The sequence below is a fragment of the Bos grunniens genome, chromosome 14 (genome assembly GCF_055505025.1).
Source record: "Bos grunniens cultivar Pamir isolate PY7600 chromosome 14, Bosgru_T2T1.0, whole genome shotgun sequence".
NCBI classification, from domain to species: Eukaryota; Metazoa; Chordata; class Mammalia; order Artiodactyla; family Bovidae; genus Bos; species Bos grunniens.
In genome coordinates, this window is record NC_141178.1 from 76,537,876 (window position 1) to 76,555,196 (window position 17,321).

At 42.8% G+C, this 17,321-nt stretch overlaps 1 protein-coding gene across 11 annotated transcripts in view; it reads right to left on the reverse strand.

Moving 5' to 3' along the window:
- The window catches only part of LOC147359704 (uncharacterized), a 39,015-nt gene extending 26,551 nt beyond the window's left edge, over window positions 1-12,464 (reverse strand). For 10 of the 11 annotated variants that reach the window (XR_015140344.1, XR_015140343.1, XR_015140348.1 and 7 more), the window contains exon 1: window positions 12,041-12,440. Coding sequence is in view for 2 of the 11 variants with exons in the window: in XM_086335595.1 (XP_086191721.1) it covers window positions 12,041-12,309 (269 nt within the window). In the remaining 9 variants the exon portion in view is untranslated. Of the gene's footprint in view, window positions 1-12,040 lie in introns of all 11 variants that reach the window. The other variant, XR_015140345.1, reaches the window with a different exon arrangement.
- Window positions 12,465-17,321: the final 4,857 nt, after the last annotated feature.

The following is a 17,321-nucleotide window of genomic DNA, read 5'->3' on the forward strand; positions in this document are numbered from 1 at the left end:
GCTTGCTTGGGATACATGATGCTACGCTAACAAACAGCTCCAAAATCATGGTGCCTCCAACACAAGGTTTCATTTCTCAGTTACATTAGATGTCAACCGTGAATTGGCTTCAGCTCTGCTCCATCATTCAGGAATTCTGTCTGAAGTTCCATCATTCTGGGACCAGCCCCAGCTAAGGCAGGCTGGTTCCATGACAGAAGGAAGAGAGCCACTGGCAGAACTGCAAAGCAGAATCTAAAACATCTGCTCAAACATGGGACATGCCACTTCCTTTAACGTTTTATCAGTCTAGGAAAGCCAAGTGTCCAAACCTGATGTCAACAGAGTGGGAAATACAATCCTCTGACAGAGAGGACCCTAGGAGAGAGGCAACACATACTGTGGACGATCCCACAGTCCACCACAGCGCCCTCTGAAGGAGAAGGTGCGCAGGAGCCGGCAGCAACTATTTACACGCAAGCCACAAACCACAGGGCAGAGGCTGTCTCGCTCACAAACGCACCAGCCGCACGCGGAGCCGGCCACATGGCGGAGGACGCGCTAAATGCTAAGTGAACAGTGGCTAAGATGAACAGGGGATCTGGAACCAAAACCCCTGTGACCAAGTACTACACCTGCCAATAACTGACCTAGCAGAAAACCACTTTTCTCTTCTGATTCTGGGATGGTTGCTGTAAAGATTAAATAAAAATATATGAGAGAGCACCATGAAAATTGTGCTTTTTTATACAAATGCTGTATCTCTAGATAGTCAAATTAAGATAAAATTTGATTTTAAAAAATTCACTTAAACTTTCAGGGTAATATAATACATCATATCCTGCATTTATTTTCAAAGCATCAACTTGCAAGTAAAGAATGAGAAAAACTAGACTTCAAGCAGTCCACATGAAAAAGAGACAACGTTTTAGTTGACCATAAGCTAAATATGATCAAAGGATAATGCTGCCGCCAAAAAATGTGATACAAATTTCAGGCTGTATTAACAGAAGCACAGTACCCAGATAATAGCTTCATTGTCTTCAGCAATGGGCAGTCCACATCTGAGGCCGTCAGTCAGTTTTGGCCACTGTATTTTGAGAGGTTATTGACAAAAAGACTTTGTCATGAGTTTAGCAATGTGCACGGAGAAAGGTCTGTAAACCATGTCATGTGCATATGGTTGAGAATTAGGGCTTTTTTCCCCCCTTATTGTGGCAACAAGACTCAAGCAGGATTTAACAGTCATTTTCAAGCATTTTAAGAGTTACTGTGTGTAAAGAGAGTTAAGTTTCATGTATATAGTGCCCTAGACAGCCAAAGACAAGTAAGTGAAACTTAAGAGGGGAAACAAATCAAGTTCAATAAGAAGTTATTTCTAACACTCAGAACCCTAAAACAAGGAAGGGTGGATGACAGCACAGAGATGTTCTTGAGGTGATCCAACTGGACAGAAGTCACACAAATCTTACTCATTCCACTAGGTAACCTAACAGTTTTGAGGCATTTGAAAATGTCCAAACAGTATTTCTCCTTCCTGATTAAATAATACTATCAATACTACCAACAACAAAGAACAAAAACTGAGGTAAGAAGTAAAACAAGAAGTTCTTTGGCCTGACAAATACAGAAAGGCATGCTGTTGAAGGAAATGAAATTTCAAGGCTAGATAACATTTAAACATGGACAGAGTCTAGGTCTGCACGGAAGAAATATGTTTAGTCAAAACTGTATTTGTTCTAGAAGTTGGTTTTTCTTGTATGACCTCACTCATCAATTGCACAAAGGTGCAAAGGATTCGACAGTCCCTACAAAGGCCCTTGAGCAAAAATTTGCTAATGCTAAACTAGTGTTACTGACTGATTTGTATAAGGATTCAAACTTCCCAAGGCAAACAATCACACGGGATGCCACTGGCATTTAAAATGGTCCCTTGTTAACATCTTATTTTGTTTCCTTAATCTGTTCAAAACCCAGCACTTGTACAATCTCATTCCCAGCTTTCAACTTCCAAGTACTCTGGTCTCTCTAATAGGTCATAAGTAGTAAAGATAAGTGCTCAACTTATCTTTATATCTTGGCCCCTCACTTTCAAATCACTCACAGTCAGCTCAAAATTATTTGTTAAATTTCTTTCTTTTTAATGAAATATTAAAAAAAAACTAATGAGCTTTTCATTATATTTTAACTGTTACACAAGAGAGGCGGTCACACTAGGCTGTAAGGATACACTGGATATTATATTCTTGTTACAGTGAGAAGTGAATAACCACTCTTTACCGAGTATCTTGGAAACAGAGCTCTCTTTCCTTGGAAGTGTTCTTTGTATCATAAAAGGGCACACTGGACAGGATTTCGAGGCACACAGGATTTTCAGGGTACTGACGCAAGTTACTAACATCCCATTTCCTGTCCTCACTACAGGTACATGTGTGAACGCTGAACTTAAAAAATAGGTTCACTGACTTATTAAATTTGTATGTGCCTTTCCGGAATATGTGTTAGTTGCTCAGTGGTGTTCTATTCTCTGCGACCCCATGGACTGTAGCCCACCAGGCTCCTCTGTCCACAGGCTTCCCTGGTGGCTCAGATGGTAAATGAATCTGCCTGCTACGCATGAGACCTGGGTTTGATCCCTGGGTCAGGAGATCGCCTGGAGAAGGGAATGGCTATCCACTCCAATATTCCTGCCTGGAGAATTCCATGGACAGAGGAACAGGCTACAGCCAAGGGGGTCACAAAGAGTCAGACACAACTGAGCAACTAACACCAGTATGCATATATAAAGTCGGATTTTTTAAAAATCTATTCTTCCGAGACAAAAAAGTCAGGGAAAGTGTAAAGGAAAAAAGTTGCATACCTATCCTCTACCAAGAAGGATGAAAGTTTAGGACTTACTTGGTACAGGTTAAGGCTGGTTTAGGAACCTGTCACTGGATTTCCTACACTTGATGCTCCTCCCCCTCCTCTCTTGTCAGCACCATCAGGAACCACACAGGTCATGGGAACAAAATGCTCTGCTGCAGAAATCAGAAGAACAGTTTCATATCTCACATCAACCAGAGGACAGAAACGGCCTATACTCCACTGGGAAACAGGAGAATGAGGCAGGAAGGAGATAGTGAAAGTCACTCAGTCTTGTCTGACTCTTTGTGAGCCCATGGACTATACAGTCCACGGAATTCTCTAGGCCAGAATACTGGAGTGGTGGTAGCCTTTTCCTTCTCCAGGGGATCTTCTCAACCCAGGGATTGAACCCAGGTCTCCGGCATTGCAGGCAGATTCTTCACCAGCTGAGCCACAAGGGAAGGCCATAAGGAGATAGAACAGTAACTAACTAAAAGTGCTATTTTTATTTTAGAGACTCATGTATTAAAGAAATTGTCTTTAAATAATGGAAATATGTACACTTTAAAAAACTGCTTAAGAAGCTGCTAGAAATTATAATATGTGTTGAATGTTTTCTGTGTATTGGGCATTCTTCTAACTGCTCGACATACATTAACTTGTGTTCACCCTTCATCACAGCCATATAGGGTATGACTGAAATCCTCATTTTACAGATAAGAAAAAGGAGCCACAGATTAGACAGCTTGCACAAGATCACAAAGCTAGGAAAGGGACTGAGATTCAGGCAGGACAGCTCCAGAGCTCACTCTTACGGATAGGTTTCAGTATGTTAGGGGCTTCCCAAGTAGTGGTAAGAACCCACCTGCCAATGGAGGAGAAGCAGGTTTGATTCCTGGGCCAGAAAGATCCCCTGAAGGAAATGGCAACCCACTCCAGTATTCTTTCCTGAGAAATTCCATGGAGAGAGGAACCTCGTGGGCTACATCCATGGGGTCACAAAGAGTTGGACACGACTCAGTGACTGAGCGCACACACACACGCACAACACTATGTTAAATTTTGACATCTGAAGGTCTTTTTGAATCTATTAGCATTAGTCACATAGAAAGAAAGTTTTTCAAGACTGTATGGAATTATTAAAATGCTTCCACAACCAGCTTGCAGGATTAGATGACTGAAGCCAATACATTACTTCATTTAAATCACTGGTACCTAATCTAATCTAACTTTCCATTTAATGTATCTTTTGGCTTTGTTATACTTCCTGGTAAGTGCATCTGGGTACTTCTTATACACTTAGCATTGTGCCTGACAAAATGTCACTAAGAGTACTTTTACACAGACTAGATCTGTGATGTTACTCACATGAGTACGCATTACAGTAATTCTTCTACTTCTCAAGTTCTGAATGCAATTATTCAACAGACATTTGAATACTTAATGAACACCAAGCAGTATGGATATGAAGATAAATTAGATGGTTTCTGCTCTTGAGGAAAGCCATAGTTACAAAATAATGAAACCAGTGCTTTGGTGGAGCAATGACCAAGGCTCCAAGGAAACAGAGTTCCTCAGCATGACGAGAATGAGGGTGGCTCCACGTTAAGGCATGGAGATGGAAAGAGCATTGCCTTCTTAGGGAATATCAAGCAATTTAAGTAGCACTACAATGCAAGGTTTCCAAGGAAAGCAAGGGAAACAGTGATAAGAGATGAAGGATGAAGCTGGAGCTAGATAAATAAGTTGTGTAAGTCATAATAAAGACTCAAGCATTGCAAGGGTTTAAGCAGGACACTGATAAGACCAAACGTGCTAACAAAAGTGGCTATCACACTTTCTATTTTAAACAATGGTACCCCGATTTCATGAAATCTTATGCAAACGTCCACATTTAAAACAGCAACATAAAACTGCGCTGGTTGAAACTGGAATGAATATGCTTAGAATGAACCCTTTACAGAATATAGCTTCAAAACCACTGCTTTTCAGAAGAATTAATATAGCCACACAGATGTGTTTTATTTACTTCATGCCTCTCTTTCCCAATGTGAATCTAACGTCTCAGGTGCCAGGATTCATTCTTACAGTTTCTCTTCAATCATAGAATCTGAGGTTACACAGCCTCAGATATGCATATGACACCACCCTAATGGCAGAAAGTGACGAGGAACTAAAGAGCCTCTTGATGAAGGTGAAAGAGGAGAGTAAAAAAGCTAGCTTAAAACTCAACATTCAAAAAACAAAAATCATGGCATCCGGTACCATCACTTCACGGCAAATAGATGAGAAACAATGGAAACACTGACAGACTTTATTTTCTTGGGCTCTAAAATCACTGCAGACGGTGACTACAGCCATGAGATTAAAAGACGCTTGGGAAAAAAGCTATGACCAACCTAGACAGCATATTAAAAAGCAGAGACATTACTTTGCCGACCATCATCCCTATAGTCAAAGCTATGGTTTTTCCCGTAGTCATGTATGGATGTGAGAGCTAGGCAGTAAAAAAGGTTGACATCAAAAAAGAATTGATGCCTTCGAACTGTGGTGCTAGAGAAGACTCTTGAGAGTCCTTTGGACAGCAAGAAGATCAAAGCAGTCAATCCTAAAGGAAACCAACCCTGAATATTCATTGGAAAGACTGATGCTGAAGCTGAGGCTCCAACACTTATGGACACCTGATGTGAAAAGTTGACTCATTAGCAAAGACCCTGATGCTGGGAAAGACTGAAGGCAGGAGAAGGGGATGATAGACAACGAGATGGTTGGATGGCATCACTAATTCAACGGACATGAGTCTGGGCAAAACGGCATGCTGTGACCCCCACGCTGGGGACACTACTGAGCAACTGAACAACAACATTAGGCCTTCAAAAGTCAATGGCAAAGTTATAATATAGGAAAAGGAAGATAAAAATGATCAGCTTTTTCATTTATGAGTTAAACTATAATGTAAGTGACTATCCTTTTTAACCTCAAAGTTAGAACTTATGGGTGGACAAATTCTAGTGTATTTATGGCCACAGGATATTGAAAACTGGTACAGTTTTGGAAAATATAGGATATATGATTGTAATTGGTATAATGTAATTTTTTAAAGATTGGTACACTTGTTTTCTTAGTAGTGACTTTGTATCTGAAAATGCTTCCCCATTCATCACTTGAGAATCTGTTCTCCCACCTTTTAAAATGTGGAGCTCCAAGTGAGATCTCTGAAAATGATCTTCAGTGAAACTGCTTATCTTTCTCATGGCCATCTAAAATGTCCCCAGCAATAACATGTAAAACTGACTAATGATATGCATATGCCTCTCCTAGCAATTCACTACTCCTGATTCTTCACAGTGAGATATGCTCATTAAAAAAGCAAGATTACCATCCTACAGAAAAGGTATATAGTGATTAATTTAACATGTTTTATATCAAGATAATTATATTCACTTTACACAATTTAATCAAATCCTTACAATCCTCTCTACCCTCTCCTTCCCTGCTGTGGGGAACATAACCACTTAAACAGTCTCGAAAATTTTTAAAGTATCATCCCCTTTATAAATAGACTGATTAAAAACAAATGTTCAAAACAACATTTAACACATATTAAAAGAAAGTTAGAGAATCACCTCACTTTTCTTTATAGGATATGACACTGGGAAGAAACCAACAACCATCCTCTATCTATCTATCGAGCATTAAAAGTTCCCTCCTAGCACCTGGCTCAGAGCCAACCAGTGACAATTAGTAAAAGGAGGAAGAGGGGACAGAAGTTCAGGATACCAATTAACTCTTCCATAAATCATTTGACCAACATGTACAGCACAGTCACTTCAAGCATACGTAAGATATGGTCCTTAAACAGAAATATAAACGTCTTTATAAGATAAACACCCTCTCCATATGATAAACTCAGTCCAAAATCTAGCATTCAATGCGCCATTTCTGGGCACACTCAACACTCCCTAAATTTGCAAAAATAACCAACTATTCTGCTATAAATTTGTTTGGGATGAAGATAACTCTCTTTGTTATAGTAAAATAAATGTTACCACATGCACTTTAGGGAAACAGTTTAATAAATTACTCACTTATATTTCTTTCAAATATAAAAGCCGGAGAATTTGCAATCATTAACAAAATAACAACAACAACAAAAAAATAGCTTTTTACAAATGAAAACATACTTGAAAGTAATCCTACAAAAAGGTACAAAAAATCCTCACATGTAACTAACAATCAAAACAACACCCAATCTCAAACATTTAATTATATATTCAAGTAGAAAGTTTCAGAGTAAAATTTCCATCTCTTTCCCACTTAAGGGAAGTGTTTTGAAAACTATCCCATAGACAAAATAGATATTTTTTTAGAGACTGTACAATTACTATGTTGATTTCAACAATACATCAAATAAACTTAGAATAAATGCTAATAGGAATATTAAATTATATACAGCGTTTAATTGTCCTTGTATTAATACAAAGAAGTTCATAAATTATCTTAAGATAAATCTGTATTTTTCCCAAGTTTGTGAAAACTGCAAAAACCCTTCTATATAGACTAACTTCTGATTAAACAACATTCAATAACAGATTCAAACAATCTTTCAGATAGAGGAGCTGGGAGAAAATAGAGGACAGTTTTTACAAAAGAACTTTGATGCTAAAGATAAGATGATCCAACACTAAAAACCAGTGTGACCAGAGGCTTCCCCAGTGATTAGGACTCCAAGCTGTCACTGCGGGGGGCACAGGTTCAATCCCAGGCTAGGGAACTGAGATTCCACATGCCACGTGGTATGCGAACAAAAAATCAAAATAAAAAACCCAGTGTGACGAGAGTATGCAAAATATAAACACGGAACAGTAAAACCCTTTAAGTAGAATGAGTAAAATGCAATTTATGGGATCATCTATGACTATAAATCTGAACTCAGCCTTTCTTATTTTTAAAATTTTTTCTCCAAATTTCTGCAGATTACAAGGTCTAAAAACTTTTAAAAATCCTATAGACTTAAACATCTTTATTATGGAGAAGGCAATGGCACCCCACTCCAGTACTCTTGCCTGGTAATATTTTATACTTAAGAAGTCTACCAAATATTTAAGAACCCAATTTTATGTAAAATATGTTCCACTGATTGTATTTTACAGAAAAGAAAAATTAAATGACATTTTAAAAGTGACTTTGGGTTAAATAATGATACTAATAACATAAATCAGCCTTAAGTCCCAATTAAAATTTCTGATCATTACCCCTATTCTCATAGATATTGGCACAAATATTTTTAAAATGCAGTAGTCTACTTATTTTTTTGCATATACTTAAAATTTTTTTAAATTACATGCCCTCAATTATGATAAACCCAAGTAATGAAATTTTTACCTATGTTCTAAATTAGCAATCCTTGAGACAGTCCTTTGAGATTAAAAAAGCAAAACAAAACTTGAAAACATTTCTTTTAACATCACAATTTCAATCTTCATTTTTATTCATTTGTTCAGGAGAGGAACTAAGAGCCTATACTAAAAAATTAATGGCATCATTCAAGCTGTTCCCTTAATTTTTATAATATTCAATTATGCTAAGAGCAATAAAACTGTGCCCATTATCCCAAAGTTGGGCTCTCAATCTATATTCAGCATGAAAATAGTTTCCTGCTTTCTGTCTAATGCACAAGAACAAGACAAAAAACTATTAAAATGCTCAAAAGATACTCCAACAACACTTATATACTCAACATTTAGCTCTTAACCTTCAAATCCCTTCTCTAGGAATAAGATTTCTCTAAAGCTAGGGAGGAAGGGTGAGACTCTTACACAGCCAGGCATGAACAGCATAAAACAAATCTGATTAATTATCCTTAATTAAGTTTGTGTTCAGTTCCTCCCTTTCCCCTTTATCCCAACATAAAGTCTGAGCTAACACATAAGCAAGTTCTACTCATATTAACTCACATTCCTTTTTTTTTTTTTTTAATATCATCAAAGCCAAATGATTTTGGAATGAAAACTCCCCAAGGACTTCATTCAGTATCTCCTGGGATTCCAAATAAAACCCAACTGCACTAACAAAAAGAGAGAGAGGAAAAAAAAGCTCCCTTGAAAGTTCCAAGAGTATGCAGTTGTTCTTTTATCAAAATAGATTTTTCACAAGTGACCCAAATAGAATTACAGCTTAGGAAAATCAAACCTTTAATTCTGAAGAATAATTTGCACCTAGAGAAAAATCTCAGGTAATGGTTTTCACTGCATGTGGACTTTAGACCAAATCTATTTATTTGGATTTTGCTGAAGTCTGGGTATAACCACTTGTTGGCCTTTGCTGCGGGACCACCGTCCTAGTGAGAGTATCTTACAACAAGCTGCTTTGATACCTTAGTAACTGAACAACCTTGGGTAGGGTTCCAGACAAACCAGACCATAAAATTTTGGCATTTTAATTAGGTTTCAATGTACTCTGTAAACGGTACAGCACAAATTAGATGGCAATTTTTCCATTCAGTTAAAACCTTACTTAATAGGCAGCATATAAGTGGCACAACTTTGAATTCAGGAAACCCATAAATATTAACTTTGCCCCAAAACACCTTAGGGAAAGGGACAATTCAAGGAACACACTGATAAATCTTAACATTATGTCAAAAATCTGTTCTTAAATTGTTGTATGACAACTGACTTTTCAAAAATCAAATCACATTTGGTAAATAACATATAAAAGGGATTATTATTTGAAGGCACCCTTTAGGGAATCCTTTTTGTAAAATTTAGAATTTTCATATAACATAAGTAACCACTACTTGTTTTGTAATCTTACACTTGTAAATATCAAATTTCTTAAAGTTAAGCACAACTGCTTAAATTCTTCCCAGCGTTACTGCGCTTCTCTCTCTTTCCCAAGTTTTAAAAATGTCACCCAAAAAACCAGCTGTTCATCTGTAGTAGAATATACAACACTAGAAAAGTCAAAAAAGAAATTAAGTGATTCTTTAAAATGTGAAATAGAAATGTATGGACTCCCAAAGACAAGTCAATGAACTATTTTGGCAATGATCACAATAAATGCCTGATTAAAATGATTTTTTTTGAAAAATCAAGAAACTCATATCTCAAATCACTTTCCCATGTGCCTTTGTCACCTGGAGGAAACTATTCAAGAACTGTTTATCTCCATGAACACATGACCTCCACGATGGCACCAAGGTCAATGAGACTTACAGGAGGGGGGATATGCTGATTAAGTACTGATTTGCCCAGTTCTACAGTTCCCTTTAGACACAGATAAGGAAGGAAGACAAACAAAAAGTTATTTATATAGTACAGGAAATGATGTTCTAAATTGTAACATTTAAGTACCCCATTACAGGATTGTATACAGACATATGTCAGCAACTGCCATAGGAATAAGGCCTAAAAGGGGCATCAGAGCACAGAACCAAGTACAAAAATAGCTGCAGAGAAAGAATTAAGATGGTACACTGAAAAATCCTCCCTCACATCTTGTACTGAAAACCTTTGGTATCCTGGCTACGACTACCAGGACTTAATTTCAAAGTGAGAGTTCTCTCTTCATAGAACTTTTTGAAAATGATGAATAACTAAAGATCCATAAACAACCAAAGCAGCACCCACGTATTAGAAATGCTTAGGTAAGGAGAAAGTTTGTATAACATATGCGGAGCCTGCCAATTAACATGAAATTCACCAGGCGTCAGGGCGTTCCTGATTCTTTACCAAAGACATTTCCTCAACGGTCACAATCCCGCACCTTTCACAAACCAGAAGTTTTCTTGGATGAGATTTAAACTCTAAAATCTTCCCAATTACCCACTTGGTAATCATCTGTTTAAGCTAGACTTCCACTCAAAAAAATCTTTATCATGTGAAATTACTATAATGGAAATTTCCGAACAACTTTCCAACATGAAAAGAAATTATCTTACAGCTAGCACCTGATCTTTTGAAAAGTGTGTGGAGAGCAACTCAACTATGGATGATTCGTTCCAACGTCTGGTAAATAGGTTGCATGCATTACAACAGCGGAAAATTAAAGAGGGAAAAAGGAATGAGCAGAAGCAGTGGTTATTCGCAATCAGCAGAGGACTGCACTGATAGCTCGCTTCCAAGTTACTTTCAGGGAAGCTCCTGATTGGTGGGTGGCACGGGGTCAATGTGATTACTTAACCCTGGCAGTTATAACTAAACTCCACTTTGATGGGCTCCAAAGCTTATTACCACCAAAAAAAAAAAAAAAAAAGACGGCTGCTGGAGCATATCAAGTACTTCGGTGTCCTGCCTCTCTGTTTTTCTCGCAAAACCCGGAGCCTGACACCTGAAACTCATCAGACAAACACCATTTCGTTTCAGGGCTTTAGGGGTTCGTATTTATTATTTTTAAAGTCCACTGGGCATCGATTCAGTTGGGTGGTGGTGATGGTGTGAAAGATTAACCCAATTCCTGCACATACACACACAGGGAAGAACTCCTGACCATTCAAGCAGTTCGCTCTCTCCCAAGAAACTTTTTTTTTTTTAAACATTTAGTCCTAAAATAACCATCAGCAACAAACATCCAACACTGGCATGGCAACGTCCACGCCTCATACCCTAATGCTACCCACAGGCAGGTCTGTTCGTCTCCGGTCCCTGTGCAGGGGTGGTGGTGGAGGGGGGGGGGCCCCCTCTCCCTTTAGTCCGGTCCAGCCAGGCTTCCCCCGAGTTTTGCTGTAAAGATCTTCCACTTTCGCTGCCCCGGGGGCAAAATGCAAGGCGCCTCGTCCCCAGGAGGAGTTTCTCCCAACTGCCCGACAAACATTTCCTGAGAGCTCAGCGGACCCCCCGCCCCGCGCGCACCTGGCCCGGCCCTTCGCCCCCTTCCCACATTTCCCCCCCCGAGAGGGGCCCACCTGCCCTCCCGCCGCCGGTCCCCACGGCCGGGTCGCCCGACCGACTCCCGCCCGGCGGCGGCACTCCCCCGGCCCCGAGCGCCCGGCGCTCCGCGGCCGACCCCGAAGGGCAGGGACGCCAAACAGGCTCCCCCCCGCAGCCCCCCAACCCCGTGAGAGAGACGCCGACCCCGCGACGCCCCCCAGAGGCCGGGGACCGCGCGCCTGTCAGCACCCCCGGAAGGGGTCAGGCAGCGGGCTGAGCCCGCCGGCTGCCCGGACGGCTCCTGACACCCGCTCTCCCCGCCGCCCGTCCCCCACCGCACTCACCTGGCGGGCTCCGGCCGAGGGGCCAGCCGAGGGGGTTGGGGGGCTCTTGGCGTGGAGGCCGCGGGGCCTCCCACCCGCCGGCGCCCGCTCCAGCCGGCGCGCGCCCGGGGCCCGACGCGCGCCCGGAGCGCAGCGGGGAGGAGGGGGCGCGGGGACGCGCGAGCGCCGGGGGAGGGGGCGCGGGGCGCTAAGGGGGGATCGGGGGCGCGGCGGGAGCAGCGGCTCGGCGGCGTCGGCGGCGAGAAAGCCGCCTCGGCCGCGTCCGTCATGGCGCGCGGCGGCGGCTCCCTCCGGCCTCCCGGCTCCCTCGCCTTTAGTTTGACCTTTCCCTCCAGTGTGTCTGACGGAGAGCGGCGGTGCGCGCGCGTGTGTGCCTGTCTCTCTGTGTGTGTGCGCGCGCGCGCGCGCGCGCGCGCGCGGGGAAGGGGCCGGGTTCGCTCCGCGACGCCTGACGTCACTGCTATGGCAACGGCAGCCCCGCCCCTTGCCTCCGGTTTTTCCAGTCCCGCCCCCCTCCCCCAGTGCACGTTCCGGGGCCTCACGTGCTCACTCACACGCACGCACGCACGCACGCACGCACGCTCGGAACGCGCGCGTCCAGATCGTTGGGAGGGGTAGTTGGGAGGTCATCGGGGCCTCCTTGTAGCTTCCCTGAGTTCGACCAATCCAGTGAGGAGAAGCCGTGGGCGGGGCGGGTTCGGCTGCCGGAGCGGCGTGAAAAATTTCCCAAGGCAGAGCGAAAACTCTTCCTGAGCGACTGAGCATGCCCGGTGGTGAAAGGGGCGCTTAGCCTGGGGGTTTAGGTGGGAGGAGGGGAGGCAGTCCGGTAGTCCAGGAGTGGGGGACCCAGGGAACCAGTATCGGGCTGCTCAACTGATGCCAAGCTGGGACTGCGCAGTGAGAGACTCAAGCAACCCTGGATTGCCATCTGGCCCCCGTGCTGTTGCTGTGTGACCTTGGACGTGTAACTTACACACTCTGAACTGAATGTCTTGAGTCAAATGGGGTTACTGAAATCTACCTTAGTGGTTGTGAGGATTAAAAGAGAGCGTGGAAAACGCCTCACCTTTCATATCGTAGACCCTAAATAGTATGGAGCCCACAACCATGAATGAGGACAGAGGACTCGGAGATGAAGAGATTAAGTGACCTGTTCATTGTCAGGTAGTGGCAGAGACCCAGGTTTCAAGTTCAGTACTCTTGCCTACATGGCTTTCCCTCAAGGAGGCAGGGTGGGGGTCGAGGGGAGGTGGACCACTAAGAAAAGCATGTGAAGAACTTCCCTTTGCTCTCTGTGAATCTCTTTTTAATGCACACCAATACCCTTCTCATCTCCCCCCGCCCCTCCCAGCTAAAGTTTAGAACTTTAGAAAAGAGGGCTGGACAGCCTTGGTGCAGTTTTTGGAGGGCAGCTTTCTGGCTATGAATTTGCCCAAATAAGCACCAGAATGGTGCTTTCCTCAGTTTCCTTGGGGAGCCTTAGTTTTTCCTAAAGTTGTGGTTAAAATGTAAACACAGTAGCAAGGTCCTCCACAATTTCTGGCTACCAGAGGGAAGATTAACTCAGTTAACCAACATTTACCCTGCATCCACTGAGTAGGCGAGAATGCCTTTCCAGCCCACAAAAGACCTGTGACCTCAGATTTGTGCGGGTACCCTATGATTCAGACACACTGGTGACCTCATCCTTCCATGTGCTTCTAGTCCTTTCTCTGACTTCGCTCTTAATCACTAACTGCCTTGTGGTATTTCTTGAATGCTATAATACTATTTAACTCTAGATTTGCTGTTAAATGTTTAAAAGTATTTGTCTCCCTCCCTGTCTTAGAGTCCTTCCAAAATACCTAAGTCTGATCTGGGTAAAGGACATCATCAGCTTCTCAAACATGCTCTTATACTCCCTACTTTCTGGAACTCAATTCACTGGACCCTTTCAAATTTCAACTAAAACGTACTTCTGTCCAAAAAGTTTTGCTGGATCTACTTAGAATGAAATAGTGCCTCTTTCTGAGCACTTGGTGCGTTCCTTACTTGGGACATTGTTCCTGGTAGACACTGTGTTCTGTGATTTGTGTCCTTCACCTATCGAAAACTTCTCTGGATATCCACATATGAGTTGGCTCTTCCTATTCCTTGCTCTCAGATAGCATCTTATGTTGTAATAAATCATGCCTTACCCATTCCTTTAAGGTTTGATTTATTCACCTTCTCCATCAAATGTAAAACTCTAATGGCAAGAAAGGTTTTTAGTTCCACTTTGCATTTCCAGCGTTAACCTCAGAACCATAACTACAGAATGACTAGCTGTTGAATGGCTGAATGGCTCCTTGCCTACTTCATAAAGTTCTTAGGGGCAGCCTTTACTTTGTGTTTATATCTCAGAACCAAATATTTTCTGGGAAGTTATAAATCTTTGACTACTCTAAAATGCACCAGAAATTACATGGTCACACTCATGCAATGAAGGAAGGCTTTGGCAGTAGCAGAAGATACTGAGCAGAGCAAGAAGTAGGAAGTTCACAGACTTCCCTAGTGGTCCAGTGGTTAAGAATTTGCCTGCCAGTCTGGAGGACACGGGTTCGATTCCCGGTATGGGAGGATTTCACATGCTGCAGGGCTGCTAGGCCCATGCACCACAACTACTGAGCCCACGAACCACAGCTGCTGAAGCCTGCGCCCTCTAGAGCTTGTGCTGTGAAACAAGAGAAGCCACCCCAAGAAGAAGCCTGAGCATCAGAACTAGAGAGTAGCCGCTGCTCATCGCAACTAAAGAAAGCCTGTACGCAGCTAAAATAACTTTAAAAAGTAAAACCTCCAAAGAAGAAGTAGGAAATCCAGAAAAGAAGAGGTCGTGATTTCTTACTAACTGCTGCTGCGGACCTAGAAAGATTTTCAAATGTTGTTAAGGATAACAAGCAGATTCCTCCAAGTGATACTGCTCCCATAAAGGAGAAAAGTTATGCAAAGAGGAGTCTTGAAAAAGAGATCAAGCAGTGTTTGCTACTGTGTACTGGTAGCGTTTGTTCCTTTGCCTAATCAAAGCCTGGTGGTGTTGCTGTGTGTAGTCCTGGTCCCCCTTTGCTGTATTGTTTAACTCCCTATATGTGTGTGTGAGTGGATCCCTACCAAGCCTACTCCTCTTATTCCTCACGTGAATGGCACTGCCAGAGTTAGTCGCTCAGTCGTGTCCAGCTCTTTGCGACTCCATGGACTGTAGCCCGCCAGGCTCCTCTGTCCATGGAATTCTCCACACAAGAATACTGGATTGGGTTGCCATTTCATTCTCCGGGGGATCTTCCCGACCCTGGGATCAAACCTGGGTCTCCTGCATTACCGTCTGAGCCTCCAGGGAAGCCCAAACACCCAGTGCATGCCAAATTGCTTCCGTAGTGTCTCTTTGTGACCTTAGAGATCGTAACCCGCCAGGGAATCCACTGTCCATGGGGCCTCTCCAGGCAAGAAAATTGGAGTGGGTTGCCACGTCCTCTTCCAGGTGATCTTTCCCCAGGGCATGAACCCACATCTCTTATGTCTCCTGCATTAGCAGGCGGGTTCGTTACCACTAGCACCACCTGGGAAGCATCCAATAGCACAAGCCATTCTGTTTATCCCCACCTCTATCCTGTTAGTCTCTGAATCTCATAAAGTCATCTTTTCCAATGACGGGGATAACCATGAACTGCTCCCCATGCCCTCAGCCTTCACAGGATCCCTCATCTGGACAAAACCCTCCTTAATTGGTGTCTTCACCTCATCTTGACTGGTCCAGCCCAACTTCGACTGTACTCTAGAGTCCAGAGAGACTTTTCTGAAGGGCAGAGAATTGACCACGTCATCAAACAGCTTAATCTTCCACGGCTCCTCTGTTCCTCTTTAGGAAAAACCATCAAACTTCATCCATGTGTTGTTTTTTTTTTTTTTTTAATGCTTCATTCTCAGCCAGTTTCTTCAGCCAGGCTCCCACTACTTTTGCAAGAACTCTTTTGCTCCAGGAATGTTAAATACTTGTAGTTTCTCATACTTACTTTGTTCTGTGCATACGAAGGTTCACCTGCCTAGGATTCTCTGTCCACGCCCTCTCCACCAAGTTAATTGCATTTGTGCTTGCTATGTCTGTGAGGACAGCCATGCTTCATCCCTCTGGCATGGCTCTTATTCAGTGTTACGAGTATACCTTATGTGTTCATGTGTCTTATCTTCACTAGACTGTGAGCTACTTGAGGGCAGGGGTTTTGGTATATTTCATTCCTGTACGTAACTCTAACACCTACCAGGGGGACTTCCCTGGTGGCCCAGTAGCTAAGACTCCCAGCTCTCAATGCAGGCGGCCCAGGTTCAACCCCTGGTAAAGGAGTTAGATCCCACATGCTGTGCAACTAAAAATCCTGCATCCCGCAGTAAAGATCAAAGATCCCTTGTGCCACAACTAAGACCCGGTGCAGCCAAATAAATAAATAACCACATTTAAAAAAAATGTTGGGTTAGGAAAAAGGACGTTGGGTAAGTACCTCATTAGAAAGTGAGGAGAACGTTCAGTTCCTATCTGGAGGGATCTCTTGCTCCAGGCTTTAGAGGCCCCTGGAGGTGGAGTGGGGCTCCCGCAGAGTTGCAAGCACACTCTCTACTGCAGGACACTCCCCTCTCTCTGGGAGAGTCAACATCTTTGACAAGAACATAGACTTGTAGGGAAAGGTGGTGAATGAGAAAGAAGTGGTATTGAGAGGCTGTGACTACCCAGTTAGCCAAGAAGCTCAATCGGTCCTGGTGGTGAACAAGGGGAGCCCGCTGTTGCACCTTCATAACCTGTTCAGGCTGATAGACTGAAGTTACTGTGTGGGTAATGCACACTGCACAACCCTAGGGGAAGCTGTTTCCATGGGTGTCTCTACGAATGACTTCCTCTGTACCGTACTCAACATGTAGCCGTCCTGATTGTGATATATACAAGGCACATCTCTGTCTACTTTGAAAATTTAAAGGATCCCAAGTATACTTTTGATAATACAAATAGATAAATATTTATCGAATGCCCACCAGTTTTCATCTCAAAAACTTAAATGACTTTTACTGTATAGAGTTATTTCTAAGGATCTGTACGTATTTTGAAGTACGTATTAGACTAATAGCATTACTATTCACTTATTAATTCTAATAAGCAACAATTGAGCGGCCAAGTTCCAGGCATGATTCAAGAGGTTGGATTCAACAAATGTGTTGAACAGTAACTATGCTGTTGCTGTTGCTGTTAAGTCGCTTCAGTCGTGTCCAACTCTGTGCGACC